Source organism: Alosa sapidissima, chromosome 6 (genome assembly GCF_018492685.1).
Source record: "Alosa sapidissima isolate fAloSap1 chromosome 6, fAloSap1.pri, whole genome shotgun sequence".
Lineage (NCBI taxonomy): Eukaryota > Metazoa > Chordata > Actinopteri > Clupeiformes > Clupeidae > Alosa > Alosa sapidissima.
The window spans coordinates 5,499,888-5,522,648 of NC_055962.1; the positions used below are offsets into that span (position 1 = coordinate 5,499,888).

At 45.5% G+C, this 22,761-nt stretch overlaps 3 protein-coding genes across 5 annotated transcripts in view; 2 read left to right on the forward strand and 1 right to left on the reverse strand.

Moving 5' to 3' along the window:
- Positions 1-445: 445 nt before the first annotated feature.
- Positions 446-3,949, forward strand: tmem251 (transmembrane protein 251). 2 transcript variants are annotated; one of them, XM_042094502.1, is made up of 2 exons: positions 446-619; positions 1,409-3,949. In XM_042094502.1, the coding sequence occupies exon 2, from the start codon at positions 1,424-1,426 to the stop codon at positions 1,865-1,867; it is 444 nt and encodes a 147-aa protein (XP_041950436.1). In that variant the 5' UTR covers positions 446-619; positions 1,409-1,423; the 3' UTR covers positions 1,868-3,949. The 2 variants fall into 2 exon arrangements, with proteins under 2 accessions (XP_041950436.1, XP_041950434.1); XM_042094500.1 differs by having other exon boundaries at positions 450-648.
- A 778-nt stretch (positions 3,950-4,727) lies between these two features.
- On the forward strand, positions 4,728-12,578 carry ubr7 (ubiquitin protein ligase E3 component n-recognin 7). 2 transcript variants are annotated; one of them, XM_042094489.1, is made up of 12 exons: positions 4,728-4,925; positions 6,373-6,502; positions 6,801-6,934; positions 7,103-7,163; positions 7,277-7,372; positions 7,621-7,674; positions 7,974-8,079; positions 8,394-8,509; positions 9,514-9,696; positions 10,052-10,229; positions 10,566-10,627; positions 11,598-12,578. In XM_042094489.1, the coding sequence occupies exons 2-12, from the start codon at positions 6,374-6,376 to the stop codon at positions 11,688-11,690; spliced, it is 1,212 nt and encodes a 403-aa protein (XP_041950423.1). In that variant the 5' UTR covers positions 4,728-4,925; position 6,373; the 3' UTR covers positions 11,691-12,578. The 2 variants fall into 2 exon arrangements, with proteins under 2 accessions (XP_041950423.1, XP_041950422.1); XM_042094488.1 differs by having other exon boundaries at positions 4,729-4,890.
- Positions 12,579-12,942: 364 nt separating this feature from the next.
- Positions 12,943-22,761, reverse strand: part of btbd7 (BTB (POZ) domain containing 7) — a 72,815-nt gene continuing 62,996 nt past the window's right edge. The window contains 3 exon segments of the mRNA XM_042094442.1: positions 12,943-19,801; positions 20,407-20,853; positions 22,351-22,529. Of these exon segments, the coding sequence (XP_041950376.1) occupies positions 19,034-19,801; positions 20,407-20,853; positions 22,351-22,529 (1,394 nt within the window). The 3' untranslated portion in view covers positions 12,943-19,033.

Consider the following 22,761-nt stretch of genomic DNA (forward strand, 5'->3'; position numbering starts at 1 on the left):
CATAGGCAATTTTGTGTTGCTGGACTGTAGATTTGGCTGTTGCTTCTGTTTTGGTTCACAATGAAAAGCAATGGTTAAAAATGTGTTGAGACTGATTTATGAATGTATTAATGTTTCATTGAGACAATTCTTTGATAACGCTAATTCTGTTTTCAATACATTGTAGGCTACTTGCACAGCCTACAATTAAAGGCACTATCAAGATTTGCTCTCGGGGTCCCCCTCTGGTTGAGCAGCTCAATAAAACGAACTAAATATGCGTCTTTTGCAAACTTTTACTTTATCTCGCATGCAAAGGTACAATGTTTCATCTTCATCTTGATGTAACAATTCAAAGAACTTGAAGTAGTCTAACCTGTAACAGCATGACAGCATGTGATTATGAAATCTACCGCTAGAGGACGGTGATTGGGCTTCGGCTCTGAGTCTGGCGATGATGTAAAGAACAAGAACATCCCGGATATCGCGTTTTAGGAAGTTTAGTTAGTCATATCAGAGGCTCTGGTCATATGACAGCAAAGCAGCGAGCGGTGTGATAACTACAAGAGAATGGTTTTCCGTGATCTGAACTGAACACACGGGGAGGAAAAGAATGAATTTGTTGTGCAAATAAGAAACGGGAGGACTTTTTTGCTCCACATGTGAAAGGTGGGTTTTTGCTGATCGATTAAACCCACACTGTTTCCAGTAACTGTAAACAAGGGCCAGCGTATCAGTCAGTGCTAATGTTAGCTAGATGTCTTACATTAGCTGTCACTAATTTAACGTTGTTAATATGCTAACGTTGCAGTTAACATTAGAGAAACGTTTTCTCAGTTGTGCCCGTTGTGTGGATTTAGCATGCTAAAACTGCGGCAAGCTGGAAAGGCGATATTAAAGCTACCGCATCTGATACATAAACATCTCTTATCAACAGCTAAACTAACGTAACATAACAATATTCTTGACACGCTAGTGGCTTCTTTGGTCGATGGTTGGTAATCTGCCTGATTTAACGTTGTGTCTGTAGTCGTTATAGTAGTGGTTTGCTAGTTTGGCTTATAAACCCTTAAATCTGTGTTGTTGAGATATTAGGAAGTTAACAGTCAGTAGTTGATGATGTTGCAACAGTGCGGAATATACCATAACCTAAGTCTACCTATTTTATGAGATATCATAGGCTATAGGCTTGAGTCAACCCAGACTGTTACTTTGGTGATTGTGTGAGTCTAAAGTGTAAAGAAAGAGTCGAAAGGAAAGAGAAAGTTGGTAGGTTTTTTTGGTCCAATAGTTTGAATTATATTGGAGTTCATTTCACAACAGTGTTACCCATTTTGGACAGAAAAATACAGTATAACTAATTTAACCTCCTCATTACCTGCGCCTCATGATAATTCTGCAATGTCTCTCAATATGTTCTGTCTTATAGAGAAGAGTATGGAGAATGATGAATTTCCGTCAGCGGATGGGCTGGATCGGAGTGGGACTTTACCTGCTAGCCAGTGTGGCTGCTGTGTATTATGTGTTTGAGATCAACCAGACTTATAATCACCTCACACTGGCTCTTGTGGAGAAGGCACCAGTGGTTCAAACCCCTCTGCCAGGGGACCATGCGGGGGTGGCTACCCCAGGGTCCTCATCCTCCTCGGTCCCATGGCTCCAGAGTTTGAAGACCCGTCTGCTGCTCCTGCCGTTCTGGGTGTGGGCTGTCCTCTTCCTGCTCCCCTACATCCAGGTGTTCCTCTTCCTGTACTCTTGCACCCGCGCTGACCCCAAGACAGTGGGCTACTGCATTCTGCCCATATGCATTGCAGTGCTGTGCAATCGTCACCAAACTTTCACCAAGGCATCCAATCAGATCAGCAGACTGCAGCTGATTGACACCTAAGAGGCTCACTGATGGGGGGGCGCGGGCGCTGAGAGAATCATGACACTGAGGGAATCATATCATGACACTGAAGCGCTGATGGTAGTGACATTGGACAGGTAGATGCGTTGCCGGTGTATTTATCAGCAAGCTTCTGTGCAACACTGCACATTTTGTAGGGGTTCAGTGTAACACTCCTTATGCACTGGTTCAGTGTGTTGGGGAGACATTTTCTGTGGTGGGGTTATTTTTATGTGGGGGTTATGTTATGTTTTAGGATCTCTAAACACTGTCAAGTGATTTCACTCTTTTGTATATGTTTCTGATTCATATTCCGAACAGAGACTGCACCAAACTGGATAGTGTTCTTCGTCTGGTGTAGATACTGAGTCAGTGGAACAAAGCTATGGCTGCTGTTCACTTTAGAACAAGGACTCTTCACTGTTTTTTTTTTTTTTATATATATAAAATGTGTCTTTTTGAAAAGTTTGGCATACAGGTTAATCTGGTACATCTGATTTAAGGTACAGAATTACATATTTATATGATTAATAATTGCAACAAAACAACTTTTTACTGAAGTTATGTTTTGCTGGTGTATTTTTCAAATTCTTTGTGTGATGCTGATAGAATTGTTCCACACATCTGAATGTTTTCAATACATTTCCCTCCCCAGCTGGCTTGGTTAACAGCACAAGCATCTCTTCAGCGGTGAAAGCCAGATTGGAACATCAAAGCATTCAGTTCCTAGTGAATGTTCAGTATTATGTGTTGACCCTTTCTTTAGGGGTGGTCCTATAGTAGTGAACACTGTGATAATCATCAATAATCATTCAATGCCAGAGTTAGTATCAGTTGCTTTCAGAAATTAATTTGACTGGATGTTTTCAGCACCTTGCATTACATACCATGTGTGCCATTTTAACAAGATTATAAATTATTGAGTATATTTAAGAGGTTTTTCTATTTTATTTGATTTTTTGTAGTGTAGAAATTAGGATTCCCAGAGTCCATAGGGGTTTATGGTTAATCAAAATTGTGACATATGAAGAAAACCTATAAATACCCATTTATACTTTCCCAATTGGTTTTAAAATATGTTGCCTTCTCAACTGAATCTTTGTAAGAATGTTCTGGGTGATTGTATCATTTTACTTGAGATGTGTATTGAAAAGGCAACCAATAAGAAAGAATACTCATGCAAACAACGTATGTGAAGGGATCCATGTGTTTCCTCTTTATTTTTTACATGGATGTCCTATGAATGAAAGCCAAAGGCAGTGTTCTATTAAGGAATTGTTTGGAAATAGTCATGTCTAGCAGTTAAGCCAGTTAGCAATTTTAAGTTAGAGTTTAAACAGCATCTTTATCTGGGGAACAGAACAAACCTTTAATTTACACCGTTTCACAAAAGTGGCAACGATTGTATTTATGTTTTCTTAATGGTGTTATGAAAACAGAGAGCTATTTGGAGTGCATCATCTGTCACTTCCTTTAGCACTGGGTGTTCGGAATGGGTCGTTGCCACCTTAAGCATGTTCATCTGTTCTGATTTCTGTGAGCTTTCGCTCATGAGCACACATTGTGGTGAGACACAAAATACACATTTCAAATCCTACAGAATGAGTGTTATAAAAAAGGAACATTAGCCCTCTGTGACAGTTCTTTCCTAATTATCCACCTGCCTGCTGTTGCTCAAAATGGCCTTTTAGGTGTGCCGCTAGAAGCTTCATGGGCATCGTCAGCTGACTGACAGTGTAGCTGTTTCTCTGTGTGTGACTTAGTATATCTATTAACCCTTCTCCCTATGTCAGTTGTGACCACAGAATGCAGCTACAGTGTCATTGTTGTTAATGCCAAATACCCTTTTCCCTCTGCCTCTCAACAGTAGGATAACATTTTTGTCTTGTGTTGTCTTTCTGGGGATGATCTCATTTGATTCTAAATGTTTTAAAAGAAAATATTTTTTTCTAAAAGTCTGGTGTTGTCTCTTAAGGGCTTTTTTGTGTGTACATTTGTAATATGTGTACATTTATGTTGGGACATTTGAACTGCCTTTCTGATCTAAATGCACTGTGATTAAAGTCTGGATTTGGAAAAATACAAATGTTTGAATTTATTTCTCTTTCAGAGAGAGAACCACAATACATCTTGGGTTGAACATATACAGCCTACTTTAGTGCAAAACATTTAACACAGTCATATGTCACATTATGATGTGGTTATCTTTGCCAGAATAGATTACTTATTGACAAACTGTTGGCAAAAAGACAAAACTGCCATATCTAACCTGTAACAAAAAGTTCAGATTACATAAAGAAAAAGCCCATTAAAACATGAATGGGCAAAGGGGCTGAGGACACTGTGGCACTATAGCACATTACTACAGAACTGTTCAGCCTTCAACACTGAAGTATTCAGGTTGATGTCCAGTCTCAGAGGCACATGTTGCCTCTAATGCCCATGGGATAATGGGGACCTTCAGGTTTGGAGCAGAGCAGAGCCAAGAACTTTCAGGGTCTTAATGTCTTTAACCGTTTAGTTGGAGGCTCTGGACTGGATTTCGATTTCTTCTGGGTTTCTTCAGCCATCTCTTCATCACTGTCGTCCTCATCTTCGTCTGTTATGAAACGTCAAAATGAAAATATGCATATTTGTAATACAGAAGGAACTACGACTGAAGCTATGAATCAGACAAAAATATATAATTTCCAGAATATATTAAAAAATATTCATTCCATCAGAATTGGCTGGTCACAATTCATGTGCTACATTTTTCATGGCTGATGACATAATAATGTGATACACCAAGGACGTCATAATGCTGAAATACATGGGTTTGAATGGCAACAGCATCAGGGTAACGTTTGTATCCTAGCTATCCTTCGTTCTACGAATTCAGAATTCAAAGCCATTCAAGGCGGTGACAAACTAGTAGAAATAACCAGAACTGTTCCCATTTCAGTGAAGCATTAGCTTCCACGACCCACCTCCGTCGCGAATCCATACGGATAGCTCTGTCCATTAACGTTACACGAGCTAAGGTAACGTTGGGAAGATTTCTGTACTTTCTGTCCAGGTATTTCTACTGTGAATCAAGGTTACATGACTATCGTTAAATTGCCAATCATATCGACAACATTCATGTTAGCTGTGCTAACTTCAGAGTGAAGAAGATAGATAAGCTTATGCTACTTAGGTCAGCTAGGATATGCATACGATGTGTCAAATAGCCAGTTTTTCACACTACTAGCTAACGTTTGTCAGTTGGTTTTAATGGTTAGCATGGCAAAATAAAACCAAACTGCCCTATAGCTGCGTTAACCAGCAAACGGTCTAGTTAGCCATCACGTACAGTAACGTTAAAGCTAGCTTCATCAAGCACAGCAGGCTAACAAAGCTAAAATTAAGCCTCCCCTCTGAATGTGGCGTACTCAGCAGTTAGCTAACATTAAACCTAATCAGTAAGTTGTCTTAAAGATTTTCAAAACCAAGCATGATCTGGTTAACGTTAGTTTTTTTCAAGCCTAGAGTCTGCTGAACGAAAATCATCAACTAACTACCTTGCTAATGTGTTATCTTTTAGCAAGAGCTAGCTAACGTAGTGATATCTGTCAGCTAGCTAATGTTAGAACTAGCTGCAAGTAATTTGTGCCTGTCTTACCGTCAACTTGTATATCTCCTTTATCATTTCCCCTTTCTTTTAAAACAAGATCTGTTAGAACACCTGAGACGTCAGCGTTCAGTTTCTTAATCCCAATTATCATTGATTTGATGTTGTTTTCCGTTTTCACTGTAAATTCATTGGTTTTCCCATCTCTGTATTTCAACGTTCCCCTTAATTCAGTAGTTGCCATGATGCCTATGAACTTTAACCTTTCAACTGTGACATTTGCTTAGACAGCAGCAGAGCATCAAAGCAAAGGCCCTTAGTATCAAGTGTCAGCAGACGCTAAAAGTAGAATATCTTGCATGCCCATTCAGTGCCAGAAAAAAACTAATTCGTCGAGTTTCCAGTTTATTCTTTCACAACGTGACCTGAAATATATCTATCATTGTTTTAATGTTAATGTGTCTCATGCTGTGCCAATCAAACCATGCAATGCTATAACAACATATATTGTTAGTCATAAACTGACTAATAATATTTCCACGCAAAACAACAAAGGCGACAAATAATAACACAAGTAGAAGAAACTCCTTTATTACTTTTCAGAATTTCCCGCCAACATATTTACATAATCCGGAAATGTAACGGATGTTGTTATCTTGTAGAGAACGGTCGATAGTAAATCAGCACGGACAGCAACATACGGCAACATGCAATAGTTTGCTAATTTCTCTAGCTTAACTGATGCAATGAATTGCTTATGAAATTGTTCACAATCTGCTTTATTTTCCTCACGCAGTTATAAGAATTGTCCGATTTACTGCACTGAGTGGCCCCTGTTGAGTGGTTCTTGCCAGCGGTGTTACCCTGGAACAGGAAGTTGCATTCATTTTTTTTTCACTTCCACTTCTTCAAGGATGGCGGCAAACGAAGGGGACGAAGCTACTGTTTCTCTGGTTGATGTATTAGAGGAGGACGAGGAGTTGGAAGAAGAAGCATCTGCTGTTCTCGCTGGCAGTGACGCGGAGAAATGTTCCTACCCAGAGGCGAGTAGTCTGTATGAATGTAAACTCAGAATTTCACTCGGGTAACCTCACAGCTAGTTCGCGGCATGGATGGTGGCAACCGACGCGATTACGCTTTGTTGTTTGTTTCCATATCCCTGGCACAGCCTCTTACATAGGTTTTAAACTTTCCACGAGCTCAAGAATTGTAGATGATTGGGGGTTCGATGTCAGTTAGCCAGTGATATTAGCACTAAATAGATGTTCAGCTCCCAATAGTGGCGTCAAGTCCGTGTACGACAGATTGCATGAATGTGGTTTGTTTTTCTTTTTGTCTCAGGGGTACGTCAAGCGACAGGCTTTGTACGCATGCAGTACATGCACACCAAAGGGAGGCGAGCCTGCTGGAATCTGCCTGGCCTGCTCTTACAAGTGCCACGAGGGTCATGAATTGTATGAGCTTTACACAAAGAGGTGAGATTGGTCACACTTCAAACACAAACGTTATTTTGCGCTATATACGGTTCAGTAACATCACAGTTAAGTCCAGTGGATTTGAAATTAGGGCCAGTGCAAGTTTAACGTATTCAGTGTATTTTTACAAGTCATGTATACTAGTTCATATACATATCTTATTTACAGGAATTTCCGTTGTGACTGTGGAAATTCAAAATTTGGGGATAAGGAATGCAAACTGTTTCAAGTAAGTATTTTTTCTTTTTTGTCTGCTTGTGTGTAAGAAATAAATCTGACAGAAATGTCAGATATACAGTGTATCAGGATGTCAGATTTCACATTCTGTTTTCCTCTCTGTAGGAGAAAGATGAACTGAACGCTGATAATAAGTATAGCCACAACTTCTTTGGTCTCTACTGCACTTGCAACCGCCCATACCCAGATGCTGAGGACCAGGTATGATATGGTCCTGTTTGTCTACAGTAAATTCTTCTTTGGGCATATATTTTGAAACTTATCAAAAATGAAATGCATGCGTGACAGAATTCATTGATTGATGTCGTAAGACTTATGTGTTAACTGCTATGTGTGCAGTTTATGGGATTTTTACCCTTTAAATTATGATGTCGGTGTTGTGGGTGTCTGTCCTCACCTTTATGTTTTGTGGTGAAATCCAACTGACTTCAGGCATCTACCTCTTCTAGGTTGCAGATGAGATGATCCAGTGTGTGGTCTGCGAGGACTGGCTCCATGGCCGGGTAAGGTTTCTGCTCACTGGGTTCAGCCATGGCAGGGGCAGATTTGGGAAGTTTTTAGAAGTAACTTACTTGGAAGTAAAGTGTGCCTGTGTCACTCTTACCCAAATATCAGGGTTTAGATACGCCCCAGGAATTGCATGATTCTTTTTTATTTTATTATTTTTTATAGAGATCACGATGGTGTTGGTGTCCTGTCTCACTGTTAGCAAGTGTCGTTAGCATATTTTGTGAGGCTGCAGGATAGCTTAGCTACTCAATGTCACCAAGTCAATACTCAAAGGTAATATCTATCTATCCAGCACCTGGGCTGTGGGGTGCCAGAGTGTGTGGAGCTGCAGGAGATGGTGTGCGAGTCCTGCATGAAGAAAGCCCCCTTCCTATGGACCTATGCTGCACACATTGCAAGTATGTCTGCTCTGGCTCTGCAACAAAGACATGTTGTTATTGTTGTTACTACTACTACTACTACTACTACTACAACTACACATACTTACCATCAGTTATAGTAGTTACTATAATCATGATTAAGTAGTTCAGTATTTGCTGACACTTCTACTTTTGCCATGCATTGTGATTTAGTTTCTGAAATACAAACCTTGGGAAAATGCTTTATTATTTAGAGGTATTGTTTGCAAAGATGCGGTTCAAAGAATGAGGTAAGCAAACCCAGTCTAAAGCATTGCAATAAGTGTGGTCCCTGATGCACCGTTTGTCCCTAGTTTCTCCTGTGACCAAAGAAGGCGCATGCAAGTTGGAGGGAGAGGTGAAGGAGGGAGACGACACAGAGGAGAAGAGCAGGGGAGAGACGGCCTCTGGGAGTCCTAAGGAAGATAAGGTACACACACACTGTATTTGGGTTTTTGACCACAATGTGTGCACATCTGTTGAAAGGGAATGCGTGTTTACAATATCCAGGGTTCTTTGACTTCATCAATTTAACACACCAGGTCAATGTGTCTATTTGTAATACACACAGAAGCAGTTTAGTTGGCTGTACTCGGAGTGTAGTTGGCCCAAACTGTTTCCGGTTCAGATGTAAACACAAGTTCTGTAGATGGCTGTGTACTGACAAGATGTTGTTTTGGTCCATTCCACAAGGTGGTGCTAGACATTTCAGCACTAGATGGAAAGGTTTTTGGGTTAGACTAGAGAATGATCCTCTGATTTTGCTAAATGATGCTTTCCTTGGAAACTTCCTGGAAGTTGCAATAATGTGTAAGCAGATTATCACTGACAAGTAGCATCATCAGTTTACTATTATGTTAAGTGTCAATACGATGTTGTAAATGCTGTTCCTTAAAGGGACACCAGGCAACGTTTTCGTGTTAATTACTCATCTTCGTAAGTTGGTATATGGTTAAATGTCTCATTACAGGGCGAATGAAGACTCTCGCCCGCCCCTACTGCCTGTAGGAAGAATATCCCGCTTGCAAGTTCAGTGTATCATACCCGCCGACCGAAGCAGGATCAGTTTACATCCTGCACAGAGGCAGGCTAACGAAACGCTAGCGATTGTTGCAAACGTGTGTATAATGGCAGAGCCGGCAAAGAAGCAGCGAAAACCCTTGACGGAAGATGAAAAGAAAAAGAGCTTCAGACCGAGCGAGGGGGAGTTTCATATGGAAAAAGTATCAGGCTTGCTTGGTGTCCCTTTAATTTATCTAGTTGGGTTGCAGAGTAGTATTGAAATACAAGGCCTCCGCTATAAAAGTCACTGGGAAAAAAAAATAAAATAAAAAAGCAATTTAGAATTATATCACGATTGCACTGTGGAGCTTTTCCATGTTGGTGAATGCTGGCGAATTTGAAAGAAAGACAAATTACCATCTGTGTTCACAGGCAAAGATGAACGGGACAGCTGGCTGCAAGAGGAAGCACTCCGAGTCAGAGGGCGGGGCCTCTAGAGACATGGGGTGTGGTCTCAAAGAGCTGCAAGCTGAGGGGCGGAGCCGTGAGCAGGAGGGGGCTGTCTTCTGGCCCTCCGGCTGGCGTTCCCGCCTTTGCTCCTGCAACAGCTGCAAGGTAGTCTCCCTCAGACTAAGGACTTGTGAATATATTCCTTAGATATTGGAATATACTCATGTCATTTCCAACAGTATGTGTAGATTGGACAACAGCTACCAGTGTTGTGGTCGTTACATACCACTAGTTGTATGTGTCTTTCTATCCATCATGGTAAATGGTGACGACAGGACTAGACAAGATCACGCCTCTGAGCAACATTGTAGTTTTTAATGTCTTTCTAATACACATTCTGTAATTGTTACATGATGTTGAAACCCAACATGGTGATGTGCTGTGTTTCTGTACTTTACCTGTGTGGATTGGATTTGTAGAACTTGATTAAGGGTCTTCGTCTCTTCCTCTGCCCCCACAGAGGACGTTTGAGACGGCGGAGGTGGCCTTCCTGCTGGACGAGTCGGACACGGTGCTGGCGTACGAGACCAAAGGCAAAAGCACGGAGCAGGAGCGCGAGGGGGCGTCAGGGGGCCAGGACCCGCTCATGTCGGCCTTCAACACTCTCAACCGCGTCCAGCAACTGGAGATCATCTACGGTGAGGAGGGCAGGGAACGAGAGAATGAAGTGAATAGGATGGAATTGGGGAGGGTGTGTGTGGGGGGGGGGGGGTACTCTTTCAGGTAGGAGAGGGGGAAATAGGGATGGAGAGAGATCAAGAGGAAGATAACGGTAGTTAGGTGGTGTAGGAGTATAGAGGAAAATGAAGACACATTTTTGTGTTTGTGTAATATCTAGTCTAAAGTTAAAAACCAATTTTAACTGAGTACTTACTTGGTAGAATGGTTTAGAATAGCATTTAGGTGCTGTTGCACCTAACTTGTCAGTCACCTTGGCCATTCAGTAAATATTTGAGTTTGGTTTCTCATTTCAGAGTATAACGACCTGAAGACGGAGCTGAGGGATTATCTGCAGAGGTTCGCAGCAGAAGGAAAGGTGGGTCCACTTGTCCATTACACTTACACACCATGAAATGACCCTCGAAGTAGGTGGCACATTTAACCAGCGCCCGTAGGTTTCATTACTATGGTAAATGTTGCTGTCTTTACCAGTGCACTTTTGCGTTAATTGTCTAAACTGACATATGGTTTGCCACCTCAATGTCTGGGAGGGAACTGGGGCTGGGACGCTATGGATTTTTTCTTACCGTGGTTGAATAGCAACCCCCCCCCCCCCCGCCCCCCCAATAGATGACAGTCGTAGTGTTATCCAATTGCCTCGAAGTCTGGAATTAGTCAGTAAACATTGGTCTAGTGTTATCCATTTACGTGCAGAGAGATTTTCAAATGCACGCTTGGTGCCGCCCCTCGAGTTGGGCCATTACATTATTCGTGGCCAGACCCTTAATCTTTCTAGATTACCAGGGTCTGGAATCTACTCCCCAACACACTAGCAAAAGATTAGGTTTGCTACATCTTTTGATGAAGTTTTGAATAGAAAGCCTTGAATCCATGCCATAAGATGGTTCTTCACATTATACATCACAACATTACACACTATGTGCAGGCCAATGTTTCCTGGATTTTTTTTTTTTTTTTGGCGGTGATTGTGAGGAGCCATGTGAGCGCGGTATTGCGGGAACTTAGTGAGAACTCGAATTTGAAACATGGTCCGCAAGCAAAAGAAGCCTATTGTTGATTACTGTGAAGGACTGCATTTGGTACACATCTGTATTGAACCTAACGTCCTGTACAATGTTTTGGTACAAATATGTGCACCTTTACACCCCTAGGCCTGACTGAACTTTCTTGGAATTCCATGTTGTGTGTTATGTATTGTACTTCGAGGAAGACTCCTCAAACTGAAATAACTAGAATACAAGGCTGTCCAGATATAGTCCATCTTGATTTAACATATTGATCAGTCAGACAGCTACACGGACAGTAATCTCATCTGGTCTCCTCAGGTTGTGACTCCAGAGGACATCCGTCAGTTCTTTGAGGAGCAGCAGAGCCGCAAGAGACGGCGGGCCAACGCGGGCCAGTATTACTGCAGCTGAACCCCGAACAGGACCCAGGACCCAAACCCCAATCTAGATCGCACCGCCCCCTCCTCCTCCAGAACCACCTCAATAACCTGTCCATGTGTAACCACACCCCCGGACCCCCACCAACATCTATTGCTTTGGAGACAAAAAAAAATGGTTTTGAATTAAAAGAAATAGCAGCTAAAATATGGAAGAGGTCTTTTTGAGCTTGTCTGTAGGCTGATTGCTTGTTATCAGATGTTTTGGTTCTCCTTTTTGAAAAAGGTCATTGAAGCTGATGAGGCCTGTAGTTTAAATCTGCCATGCCCCAACAACATCCCTGAACTAGTCCCCACAGGAGAGTGCAATATCTACGGCTGTCAGAAGGGAGAGCGCTTAGTCACCCCACGTATTGCCCACGAGCGTGTTCACCCAACACCAACACGACAAAACCGGTTAGTGCTAATCCATCCCAGTTGCCGTAGCGCCCACGCATCGCAGGCGCAGCCCACAGTTTCAGAGAAAGGTTTCATTTGTTCTTCCCGACATCGGTTGTGTTTCTAGAAAGCAGGCATCTTGATTCTATTTGTCGGTGTCATCAAGTCCTGGCAGTCGCCCTCTGGGCAGGGGACTCTGGACCGGTGCCTGGTCTTCCCAGACATCTGGCCCCCGGGCCTGGGCCAGGCTCGCTCCAGAGCCCACTGCTCTGTGTCTTGGCTAGTCCTGTTCCAGGAAAGCACTGGCCTGTTGACGGCCATCCCCCATCATGGAAGTGGATGTCTGCTCTGAAGCTAATGAGTTGTTTGTTCTTGTCAGTTTTGTATTGTTGAGCATATTTTCAGTGTTTTTTTTTTTTTTTGTTTCTTCTTCCTGTCCCTTTATATTATAGCATACCTTTGAAAAATAAAGACATTTATGTGAGATTGTTGATTCAGTGACATATGTTCAATGCAACAGATTTAAATGACTACCTCAAGTTTTTACCAAGGCACTATACAAAGCCCAAGGACTAAAACGGTATAAGAACAAAAAAAGTTAAAACCTTGTTCAGAAGGGTGTGCCCACTAAATAATGGTCTAACGTTGCTTTGGATTATACATGAAGTACATACTACTACAAGACACTTGTCACATGTATTATTGATTCCAGAACCTAGCCTGTATTAAATTGTTAAAAATAATGACTGAATACTAGTGATTGTGCTGGCCACTCTGTAAAGCTACATCTTTAAAAATGACCAAAAAAGGAACACAGGAGATCAAAAAAGGAGCAAGGGAACAGCAAAAGCTTTCTATGAAAGCAGTTTATTTTGAAGACGTCAGTCACCTATTTGCAGAATAAAATCCATCACTGATGTACCCCCCATGAGAAGAGTAGAAAAATAGACACTTTCCACAACTCCTTACAAGGATCTACAAGAAAGCTTTTTGCCCTGATATATATACCAAATACATGTTGCATATTTGTTATATATACACACACATACACACGCACACACAAACATACATATATATATTTATAAAAGTTCTTTACATGGAACAAATCAGACAATTTGCGGCTTAAGACCAAAGTTACTATGTTTTGATCCTAACTTTTGAAAAATACTCTTCAAAGAACAAGAAGAAACAAATAAAAAAAAAGGAAACAAAACCACAAATATTTACAGTAAGCTTTAGCTACGTTATTACAAAGAGCTTGGTCAACTTCAGGCTTGTAGAAAAGGCTTGCATAAGACTGGGGTGGGTGGGGGGTGTTAGGGAGATGGTCAGCCTCTGATAAGAGAAGGCACTCGATCGTCTAGAAAGCTAAGGGGAGGGCCTGGAGAGTGTCACCACAAATACAAGTATATCCTCACCCACGCACTTCTGTTGACTTTTCTTATGTATGTGATTTAAACCCTAAAATGAACTAGGATCATGTGAGCAAGCCGACGTGGAGCTGACTATGCAAAAACAAACAAACAACGAAAAAACAAAAATGCTTCTTGATCAGAGAAACTAGACAGTATTCAACTATGAAGGGACAATTCCACAGCTAGCCAATAGGGGGGCCCAGTTTCACAGCAACTGGACATAAAGAACCAAAAAAAAAAAAAATCAAAACAAAAAAAAAACATCCAACACTACATAACCCAATGTAGTTTTGCTGGATATCGCTACAGTTGAAATTAGTGCAACAATCTGTACATTCCTCGCTAACAGGTCCAGCAAAACACATCACATATTTTCATGAAATGCTCCGCAAGAACTAAATCAAGAAGTAACAAAACAAAGAAACCTGTGATCATCTTTAAGGCTGGAAAATGAGGGGATGCACTAAGCACAGACCTCCACAAACCATTCCTAACCGTTGTGCTCACATCATTCAAATGCAATAGAAGCACACAGCACAAGATCACAGGGCTTGGAGCAGGCATCCGCTGAAAGTCATCTTGGAGATGCTTGAGCAGAAACGAATCCTGCAACAAAACCCCATTGTTCTTTTCCACACTACACCATCTCCACACTAAAGCATCACACTACATGAAGCCACTCACACACAACCACAACAACAGCAACAAAACAGACTACTGAGACCTTTTTATCTAACAGCTTTTTCTTTTTTTAATTGTCGCTTTCATTATCCAGAATGAGGATAATGACCTATGGCAGATATTGAAGCTTTTTTTGAGGCCTGAGCTTGAATCTGAAGACTCGCGGAAATGAGGAGCAGCCTGGATTTTCGAAACGTCAGTCGCAGGAGCCTAATGCAGCTGACAGCAGTTCATGCCTACTGCTTTGGGGGATATTACCATGAACCAAATATAGCCTTGCTTCTCTCGCTGATGAGGGGGGACTTCCACACATCAAACACAAGCAGGAAACACACACACACACACAGCTGCGAAGGGAGGACCTCTCCACAGCTAACAGGGCTGGTGCTTCTGCTGGAGGTTTTGGAGAGATGCTCAGGGAAAATGGGCTGGAGATGATGAACAGGAGGCGGGTGGGTGTGGTGGTGGTGCAACCTGACCTTGAGTAACCCTGCTTTGCATTGGAGGAACCTGCAGGGGGCAGTACAGACACGTCTCTCGGTGCTGCCCGAGAGAAGGATGCATGAGACTCAGCAAGGACACCGGTCCCATGTCAAGTCCCCAGCGTCGCCAAATGACAGGAGTGTCTTTGACAATTTCCTGGATCAGAGAGAAACTGAGACACACAACTGACTTTCCGCGAGCGGACAGGTCCACAATGAGGTTTGCAACCACCGTCAGAATGTGATCAAAATGATGTCTTTTCAAAAGCGGACTGCAACAGGCATATTGATCATCTTATCTGCTACATTTAGCTTCCTCCTAATACCACAGGCCTCTCGGCAGCTGGACGCTACTGTAAGCAATTTCACAGCACGCCAGTTGTAATCCTTTGCCCAAACAACTAATACCTAATAGGCATCATAGGGAGGGTTTCAAGCCGTTCAAAATGATCCATAATTACAGTGGCCACCTCGGTGCAGGCAGTGAAGCATGGCATGGTGCCAGCTCTGGGACTGACTCTCCCCTAACCTCGGAGCTCACTCTCTGGCGCTCCTCGGCTGCAGTGTCCCTCCACATCCATCCATCTTGGAGCCCCGGCCTGTTTCCGATGGCTTGGCGCCTGCTCTCTGCGGAGCCGCCGTGGCCCCGGGCAGGTCTATTTCTGGGTCTGTGCCTTTCATGCGCCACTCAGGTGCCTCACCTTCCTCTCCCAACAGCAGCCGCACTCCGGGGCCCCCCATCTCATCCTGTTCTCCCTGCAGCTCTCCTATCCAAAGTCACCTGCGATTTAGGCCAGAGACCAAGACCGATACGATCTGGTCCAAAGAATGGAAAGTGGGCTGGGGGTTGGTGAACTTGTGAGAATGGGTCCATATTGCCAGTGCTGTTGAGGAAGAACAACAGCTAAGGCCGGCAGATCGTGCATTTCCTTTATGCGCATACTGTTGTGAGACTAACATCTGTACAGCTTAAGAGGGCGACAGCAAACATCCTGCTGCCGCCACCTCCAGCAATCTCTCAGGTTCCCTTTTCTGGAGCCACTCAGGACCCCATGCTGTTTAACACTGAAGAGTCAGCAAGGGCAGCCGAAATGCTCACTTACCCACCCACACAAACATCACTACCTGATTCCCCTGCCTGTTCATGACTGACACCACCCACTTTAAGCATGAGGAGTCAGCATCAGTTTAGTGCACACACTCCCAAGCTCAGGTGAGTCTCTGCTGTGACCTGATTCACTAAGGGGCATGGATCCTTTTCAGAGCGAATGGACAGCTTGAGTGCACACACACACACACACACACCCTTCCAGCCTCGCCACAGAACATGGGGAAGTCATCCATGAGAACCTGATAATTGGCACGGAAACAGTGTTGTGTTCTTGTGTGCGTTTCCATGGATAATCTGATTAGTGCTGCAGATAGCAGGGAGCAAACAACTGTGGAGAAATCGCTTCCGAGCAGGTACTTGAACGAGAAAGCGCGAGAGAGAGAGAGAGAGAGAGAGAGAGAGAGAGAGAGAGAGAGAGAGAGAGAGAGAGAGAGAGAGAGAGAGAGAGAGATTGCATACAGACATCCCTTCTGCTCTAAGGGTGTGTGGTAAGGGGAGCTGGGTAGGGCAGGAGAAGCGTGTGGGTCTGAGCCACTCTGCTCTGCCACAGGAGAAGGAGCTGGAGCTACGGAGGGATGACTGCTCAGAGGTCAGAGGTGAAAGGTCGGAGGTAGTGGCAGCATGGCGCGGCCCAGAGGGCACAGTTCAGCAGCAGTGAAGTGACTCCTGACCAGAGCAGCCTTTTCAATTTTAGGCGACAAGGGGTTTGTGTGTGTGTGTGTGTGTGTGTGTATATATGCCTACGGCCTACATTTTTCATCAGGGGTCTGAAGCTTGAGGCCAATGTGTACAAAAAAGGTGTAACCACATTTGAGGAGGCCTAAGGCTAATGAGAAATTAATGAAAATGCTGTAATGGGACTTAAAAACAAACAAACACAGCATTGGTTCTGAGGCGAACTTGAGATAATGACATTTGTTTACTTAAATAAAAAAAGTTTATGGTATGGTTTATGGACAATACTTTAGCCATCATCCCACCTCACACCCTTCAGACTTCCTCCAGCCCTTCCCATCCCGCGCCTCTCTCTCCCCAAATCTGTGTCAGGCTCTACGGGCCCGGAGAGACCAGCCCCGTCCCAGCTCCCATTCCCATGCCAACCCGCCCGCAGCCTCATCACCACTCTCCTGCCTTCATACACACACACACACACACACACACACACACACTTGAAATGCAAGTCATTTACGAGGAACCGAAAACATCAAGAACACTGACCCAGCACTCTATTTCTCCTTAGCACAACACACAAACACACACGCACACTACAACACACAAACGCACAAAAAACAAGTCATTACAAACATTTAAAAAACAAAAAACAAAAACAAAAGAGGACTTAAGGAGGCAATCATTTAAAATAGTCATTTAGCTTGAAATTCATGAGTCCCACTGGATCCTTGGAGGGCTCCTTGACTGATGGGGGGTGGGGTGGGGTGGGGTGGGGGGGTGGGGTAGACTTGAATAAAACTGAGCTACGGTCATTTGCTGGAACGTCGTTAAGCAACAGCATGGCAAAGAGCGCAGTACTGCAGCCCTTTTTTCCAAAGAGAGGAACAAACAACAAATAAGCACCACTATGCGCAAGAAAAGTCTTTAAAAATAACAGAGCAGAGACGAAAAAAAGTTCATTTCTGTTTGCTTCGCATCTACTCTTCTTGAACGGCAAAAAGAAGGGCATAAAGCATGGTTTATGCTGGCTTCGAAAAGTCTCTTCCTCCCTCAAAAGGCAAAAGGATTTTTTTTTGTTTTAAACTCGCGTCACAACGTCCTTAAATGACCTGCTTTCTTTTTCCCCCTGTGGTGCACTGCAGTGTTGTAAATTCATGATGTCCGTCAGTGTCGTCTTTGGGAGATGGCAAGGCGACGCCCCGTGACTCACAGCCAGAGGGAGGCCGTCAGGTTTTAGGGACCAGAGCAAATCCTGCTACCAAAGGCTGCTGATGGACAGGACAGGGTGTCATTTAAATGGGGTGAGAGTCATGTGAAACACAATGGTTTGGCTGAGATCCATAACAACACGTTGAACTATAAAATAATAATAAACAAAACTCAATATGCTGTCCACACACTGCTTTTAGAGAGGATGTTAACAGCATCTCATTGTCACCATCATCATCATCATCATCATCATCATCACCACCACTCTGATGCTTGACAGCTGGCCTGGGCTGTATGAAACATCACTCTGCTGAGCAAGTCTACAATTCTTAAGAGGCTAAAGGGCATCTCCTAGCCACTGAATGGCCTTGGCTTCTGGACACCAACAGACCATGTGCAATGTGTTGTAATGGGACTGAGTGGGTAAGACGTGCCCTGAGAGCAGCTCCCCTCGGGGGGTCGGGGAGGTGGGGGAGGTGGGGAGGTGGGGAGGTGCCATTTCATTCGCTCGCCTCCTTTGTGCTCTTCCCCAAATCTCAAATTGCCCGTGCTAATACGCACAGCAGCTTGCTCGCAGAGGATTACAAGAGCCATTACTGCCGGCCCAGCTTCTGAGAGTGGAGAGAACAGGGGGGGGGTTGGGGGGGGAAGGAGGAGGGGGGAAAGGGGGGGACTCAGGAACGACTATTTGTCATGGACAGCAGTGCAGGAGAGAGTGAGTTTGCAACTCATTGCCTGGGCATTTTTCAATTTATTTCTAAAGGAGGCAAGTGCGGCACACACATAAAATATATAACTCTGCAATCATCCTAGATGGACAAGCTTGTTGGGCGGACAGGAAATGAGAATGCAAAAATCGGGGAGGAGGGATGGCGGCCCATCATTATAAACCTTGGGGGGGGGGGTGGGGGGGCATTCACTGAAGCTGCTGATTGTCAGCTGGCAGTCTACTCTGGCAGAGTGGGACAATGAGATGGACAAGACAAGGATGAGGCAGAGAGGATTATGGGTAGAGGTGGCGGTGGACAACTGGGTGGAGGGGAGTTGGAGTGGACACAGGTGGTTAAAACTGGAAAAAAAAAAACTGAACTATGGGAAAGTGGATCTTTGTGTGTGGGATCCAACCAAAACCAAAGTGCTCCTTTACACGTCACCCGAGCATGTCACCTGGAGTGCACTTCACTGGTGGACATTTGTGCCTTGGAACATGAAGACGATACTCTGCTCTAGTTAGCAGTTACAATCCTTCCACCAAAGCACCCGTTAACACTCATACATCCAACCCCAGCAACTCATTCTCTCAGCAACTTCACACCCCACCAGCATGCATCATTTCTCATTGGGTGGGCGTGAGGTGGGGGGTGGGGCGTCAGAGCGCTGACTTCCTGTAAGGGTATTCTGGTTTACTGGGGGACCTGCGTTCCCTGGCCCCGCCGACGCCCCCGTCCTCAGCCCCGCCGCTCGTCCCCTCGGTGACCGGCCTGCGCACCGATGCCCACTCCTCATAGGGCTCCGGTGGGCACGGGGGCTGGGGGGGCAGGGGGGGCGGAGGGGGGCTGCCCAGGCCACACGTGAGGTCCGTCTCGTTTTTGGGGCGCCCGGCCCTGTGGGCGGCTACCTGCCCCGTCGCCGTTGCTGCCGTGGTGACGTGGGCGGCGGCCGCGTGGGTGGCCAGAGCGAGGTCCAGCCTCTGGGGCGGCTGCTCCAGCATGTCCAGGCGCAGGCCCGAGTCCGATCCCCAGCACGTGGCCTGCTGGTCGGGCGGGTAGCCGGGCGAGAGGGGACCCCCCGCCGGAGCTCCGGGGACTGGCGGCCGGCCGTGGCTGTAGAGGTCGGGCGGCCCGGCGTACGGGGCGGCAGCCAGGCGCCCCGAGAGCTCGTACAGGTCAGGGAAGTCGGGCGGCGCCTCAGGCTTGGGCTCGGCTGCGTGACGCTTGCGGGAGGAAGAGCAAGAGGAGGAGGAAGAGTGCGGGTGCCGCCCCACGTAACCATGGGGGATGGAGGCGGGGGTCAAAGGGTGGAGGTCGTGACCCTCCACCTCCATGTTGACCTCCGACATGCGGCATTCCTTCAGCGTCATAGCAGACACACCCATGGCGATGTCTGGCATGAACTCGTTCATCACAGGCTCCATGTTCTAGGAGAGAGACGGGAAACAAATAAATATGTAAACATCGATATCAAAGCTCATGCATGCATCTGAAAAGACTTCCAAAATCCTGATACACACTCTTTACTCTAGAGACATGCAGTCTGTCTCTCGACTGCCTTGAAGGACTGATCTTTTTAGAACACTGGACAGGTCAAGACATGTGGCTGTCAGCTGCTTTTAAAGGAACACACAAAAGGAGGAGGCTTATGATAAAAACCACATAGATATGCTGCAACCTCTCTGCAACACCAACCAATGCTCATTCACACTACATCATATAAATATAGCTTAAAGCCAAACACAAAAATACAGTCTCCTCTTTCATACGCAAATCAGCCTCCACACTTCAACAGAACCTGCTTAGGGTAGACCATATCTTTCCACATCCATTCATCTGTAGGATTCTCTGGTTGTTGCGTTGTGTTTTAGTTCTAATGCATCCATCCATCCATCCATCCATCCATATGTACGCAGAGACAAACACATGTACATACGTACAAAATACAAACATGCATCAACACAGAGAGACATATGGCACCTTCCCTCTCAAACTAAACTCTCCCAATTGACTTTCCTTCCCTCTCACTCACCCCCTGCTTGTCAGGATGGATGCTCCGGCCGGGCACCCCAAAGTTGGTGCAGTCGGGCGGCATGAGGGCCTTGCCGTGGCCGGAGGGCGGGTACGGCGGGCCGGGCAGCTGGGCGCCCAGCGGCTGGCTGCGCTGGAGCAGTGCGTGGTTGCAGGGGTAGGAGAAGGAGCGCGAGGGCGGCTGCGAGGTGGCCCGGGGCCTCCAGCCTCCTCCTCCTTTCCCCTGGCCGTGTGCGGGCGTGGCGGAGGAGGAGGGGTGGGGGTGGTGGTAGGGCGGAGGCGGCGGCGGCAGCGGCGGGTGGTGGAAGCCCACCAGCGTCTCCAGCTCGGGGTAGAGCGCCTCGGCCGCCGCCGGCGTGCTGTTCACACGGCAACGGCCCACCTGCCGCAGCGCCAGGATGGGGCTCTCGTCGCCGAAGCGCTCCTCCGGGAAGAACTTGTGAGGGTTCTGGGTTGTCAGAGGACAGGAGAGAGACAGGAGAGAGAAAGAGAAAGAGAAAGAGAAAGAGAAAGAGAAAGAGAGAGAGAGAGAAAGAGAGAGAGAAAGAGAGAGAGAGAGAGAGAAAGAGCAGTGAAATAAATGGGGAAACAGACAGAGAACCAGAAAGAAGCAGATCAGACAAGAAAGATGAGAAGAGAGGAGGAAATGATAGTAGAGGAGAAAAAAAAAAAAAAAGAGTGTCAGAGCAAGATCATACATATGCATTAAGAAGAATGACCCTGACATCCATGGGCTGCACCGTTACATAGCAGGTCAGACACGGTCACTGTAGAGGTAGTACAAAATCTGCTCTTCCACCGAAAACAGCAGTCGTCTGACAGGTGAAACTGTCAGGAAAACCCGAGCAGGTTGGTGCAGCAGCAGGCACACAGGAGAGCGAGGAATTCTAAAGAGGCACTTGGGTCTGAAGGGTGGCAGCGTTTAACTACCTCCAACTGGAAGCCCTCCACTGCTGCAATCTCAGCCAGTGTGATTTATGCGTTGGCTGCACGCATCTTTCCAGAGAGCTGGAAATACAGATCTGCACTGCCACAAGTATTTAACCACGTCAGAAGCACAGATAGGGCTGAAATACGCCTCGTAGCTGAGCAGGGAAGAAAAACAAGGTGTGGAACAGATAACCAGCAAAGTTGACTGCTCTAAGATGCCAAATCAGTGTAAACGAATGTTAGAGTTAGAGAAATGAGAACAATCTGATTATTTCAAGGGACTTCCTTCAAGACTAAGATGCGCACAGCAGCTAAAAACGGAATTCAGGAGGTGTAGGAGTGAGAGTGAGCGCGAGTGTGTGGTGTCAGTGAGTTCATTTTCTCTGGTATCATTTCCTTTTAATCAGCTTCATGGCACAGTTCCCTGCAGATTCATTATTCATCTGCGAGTGCCGTCAGATGGCTGTGCGAACGCGGGCGCTGCTCGAAGGAAGCCCTTTCCCACCAACAGGGCAGGGAAAAGGAACAAAGGAGAGAGGCCCTGGAGGACGGGAGTTAGCGGAGCTGCTCCCTTGGTGTCCTCCTCCGAGTGTTTGGCTACAGGAATTGGCAGGTGATGCTGAGAGTGTTGGAGAGGGTGATTAACTCCGGGGTGTTTTGAGAGTGTGAGTGTGTGTGTGTGTGTGTATGTAGAAGTGTGTCTGAAAGTTTCCCAGTTGTGTTCATGAAAACTGAACTCTCTGACTAAGCATGTTTCACTGCATCACATGTCTACAGCTGGGTTCCTCACCACACCAGTAGTGTGACAACCAGTGTTCTGTGGTGGCCATGCAGATGCAACATGGAGAGCAATAGACCAACCCTGACAGTCATGTACATGGAGCCTCAAAAGTTCAGTCAGGTAATCTAAATGTACTGAGCATAAGTGTGTGTGTATATGTGTGTGTGTGTGTATATGTGTGTGTGTATATGTGTGTATGTGTGTGTGTGTGTGTGTGTGTGTGTGTGTGTGTACCTGTAGGAGCTCGGCAGCGCCATCGGGGAGGCCGAACTCTCGGAGGACGCGGAGCTGCAGCTCGTAGCTGACGGTGGCGCCCTCGCCGCAGTTCAGGGCGTACGCCCGCTGCACCTGCTCCATGTGCCGCAGCTCCTGCAGCCGCCGGATCATCTCCCGCACCACACACAGAGGAGGCACTGGGACAGAGAGAGAGAGAGAGATTAAATACACGTCTCTCATCTTTACAATTCACAACAACTTTAAATTCACTTCGCTAGTTTCTACTTTTAATAAGAAAAAAAATAATCTGTCTTTTTCTGGCATCGATGACCACTGCAATCAAGATTTGAAGTGACAACTAAAACCCCAATTTAGAGCACGCTCTAGTTTCTCAGGGTTTGCCTCAAATATACAAATCACACGTTTCAA

Coding starts and splice junctions, on each gene's coding strand:
- tmem251 (XM_042094502.1), top strand. CDS start 1,424: ATGATGAATTTCCGTCAGCGGATGGGCTGGATCGGAGTGGGACTTTAC.
- ubr7 (XM_042094489.1), top strand. CDS start 6,374: ATGGCGGCAAACGAAGGGGACGAAGCTACTGTTTCTCTGGTTGATGTA. Junction 9,697..10,051: donor GCTCCTGCAACAGCTGCAAG/GTAGTCTCCCTC, acceptor CTGCCCCCACAG/AGGACGTTTGAGACGGCGGA. Junction 10,230..10,565: donor GCAACTGGAGATCATCTACG/GTGAGGAGGGCA, acceptor TTCTCATTTCAG/AGTATAACGACCTGAAGACG.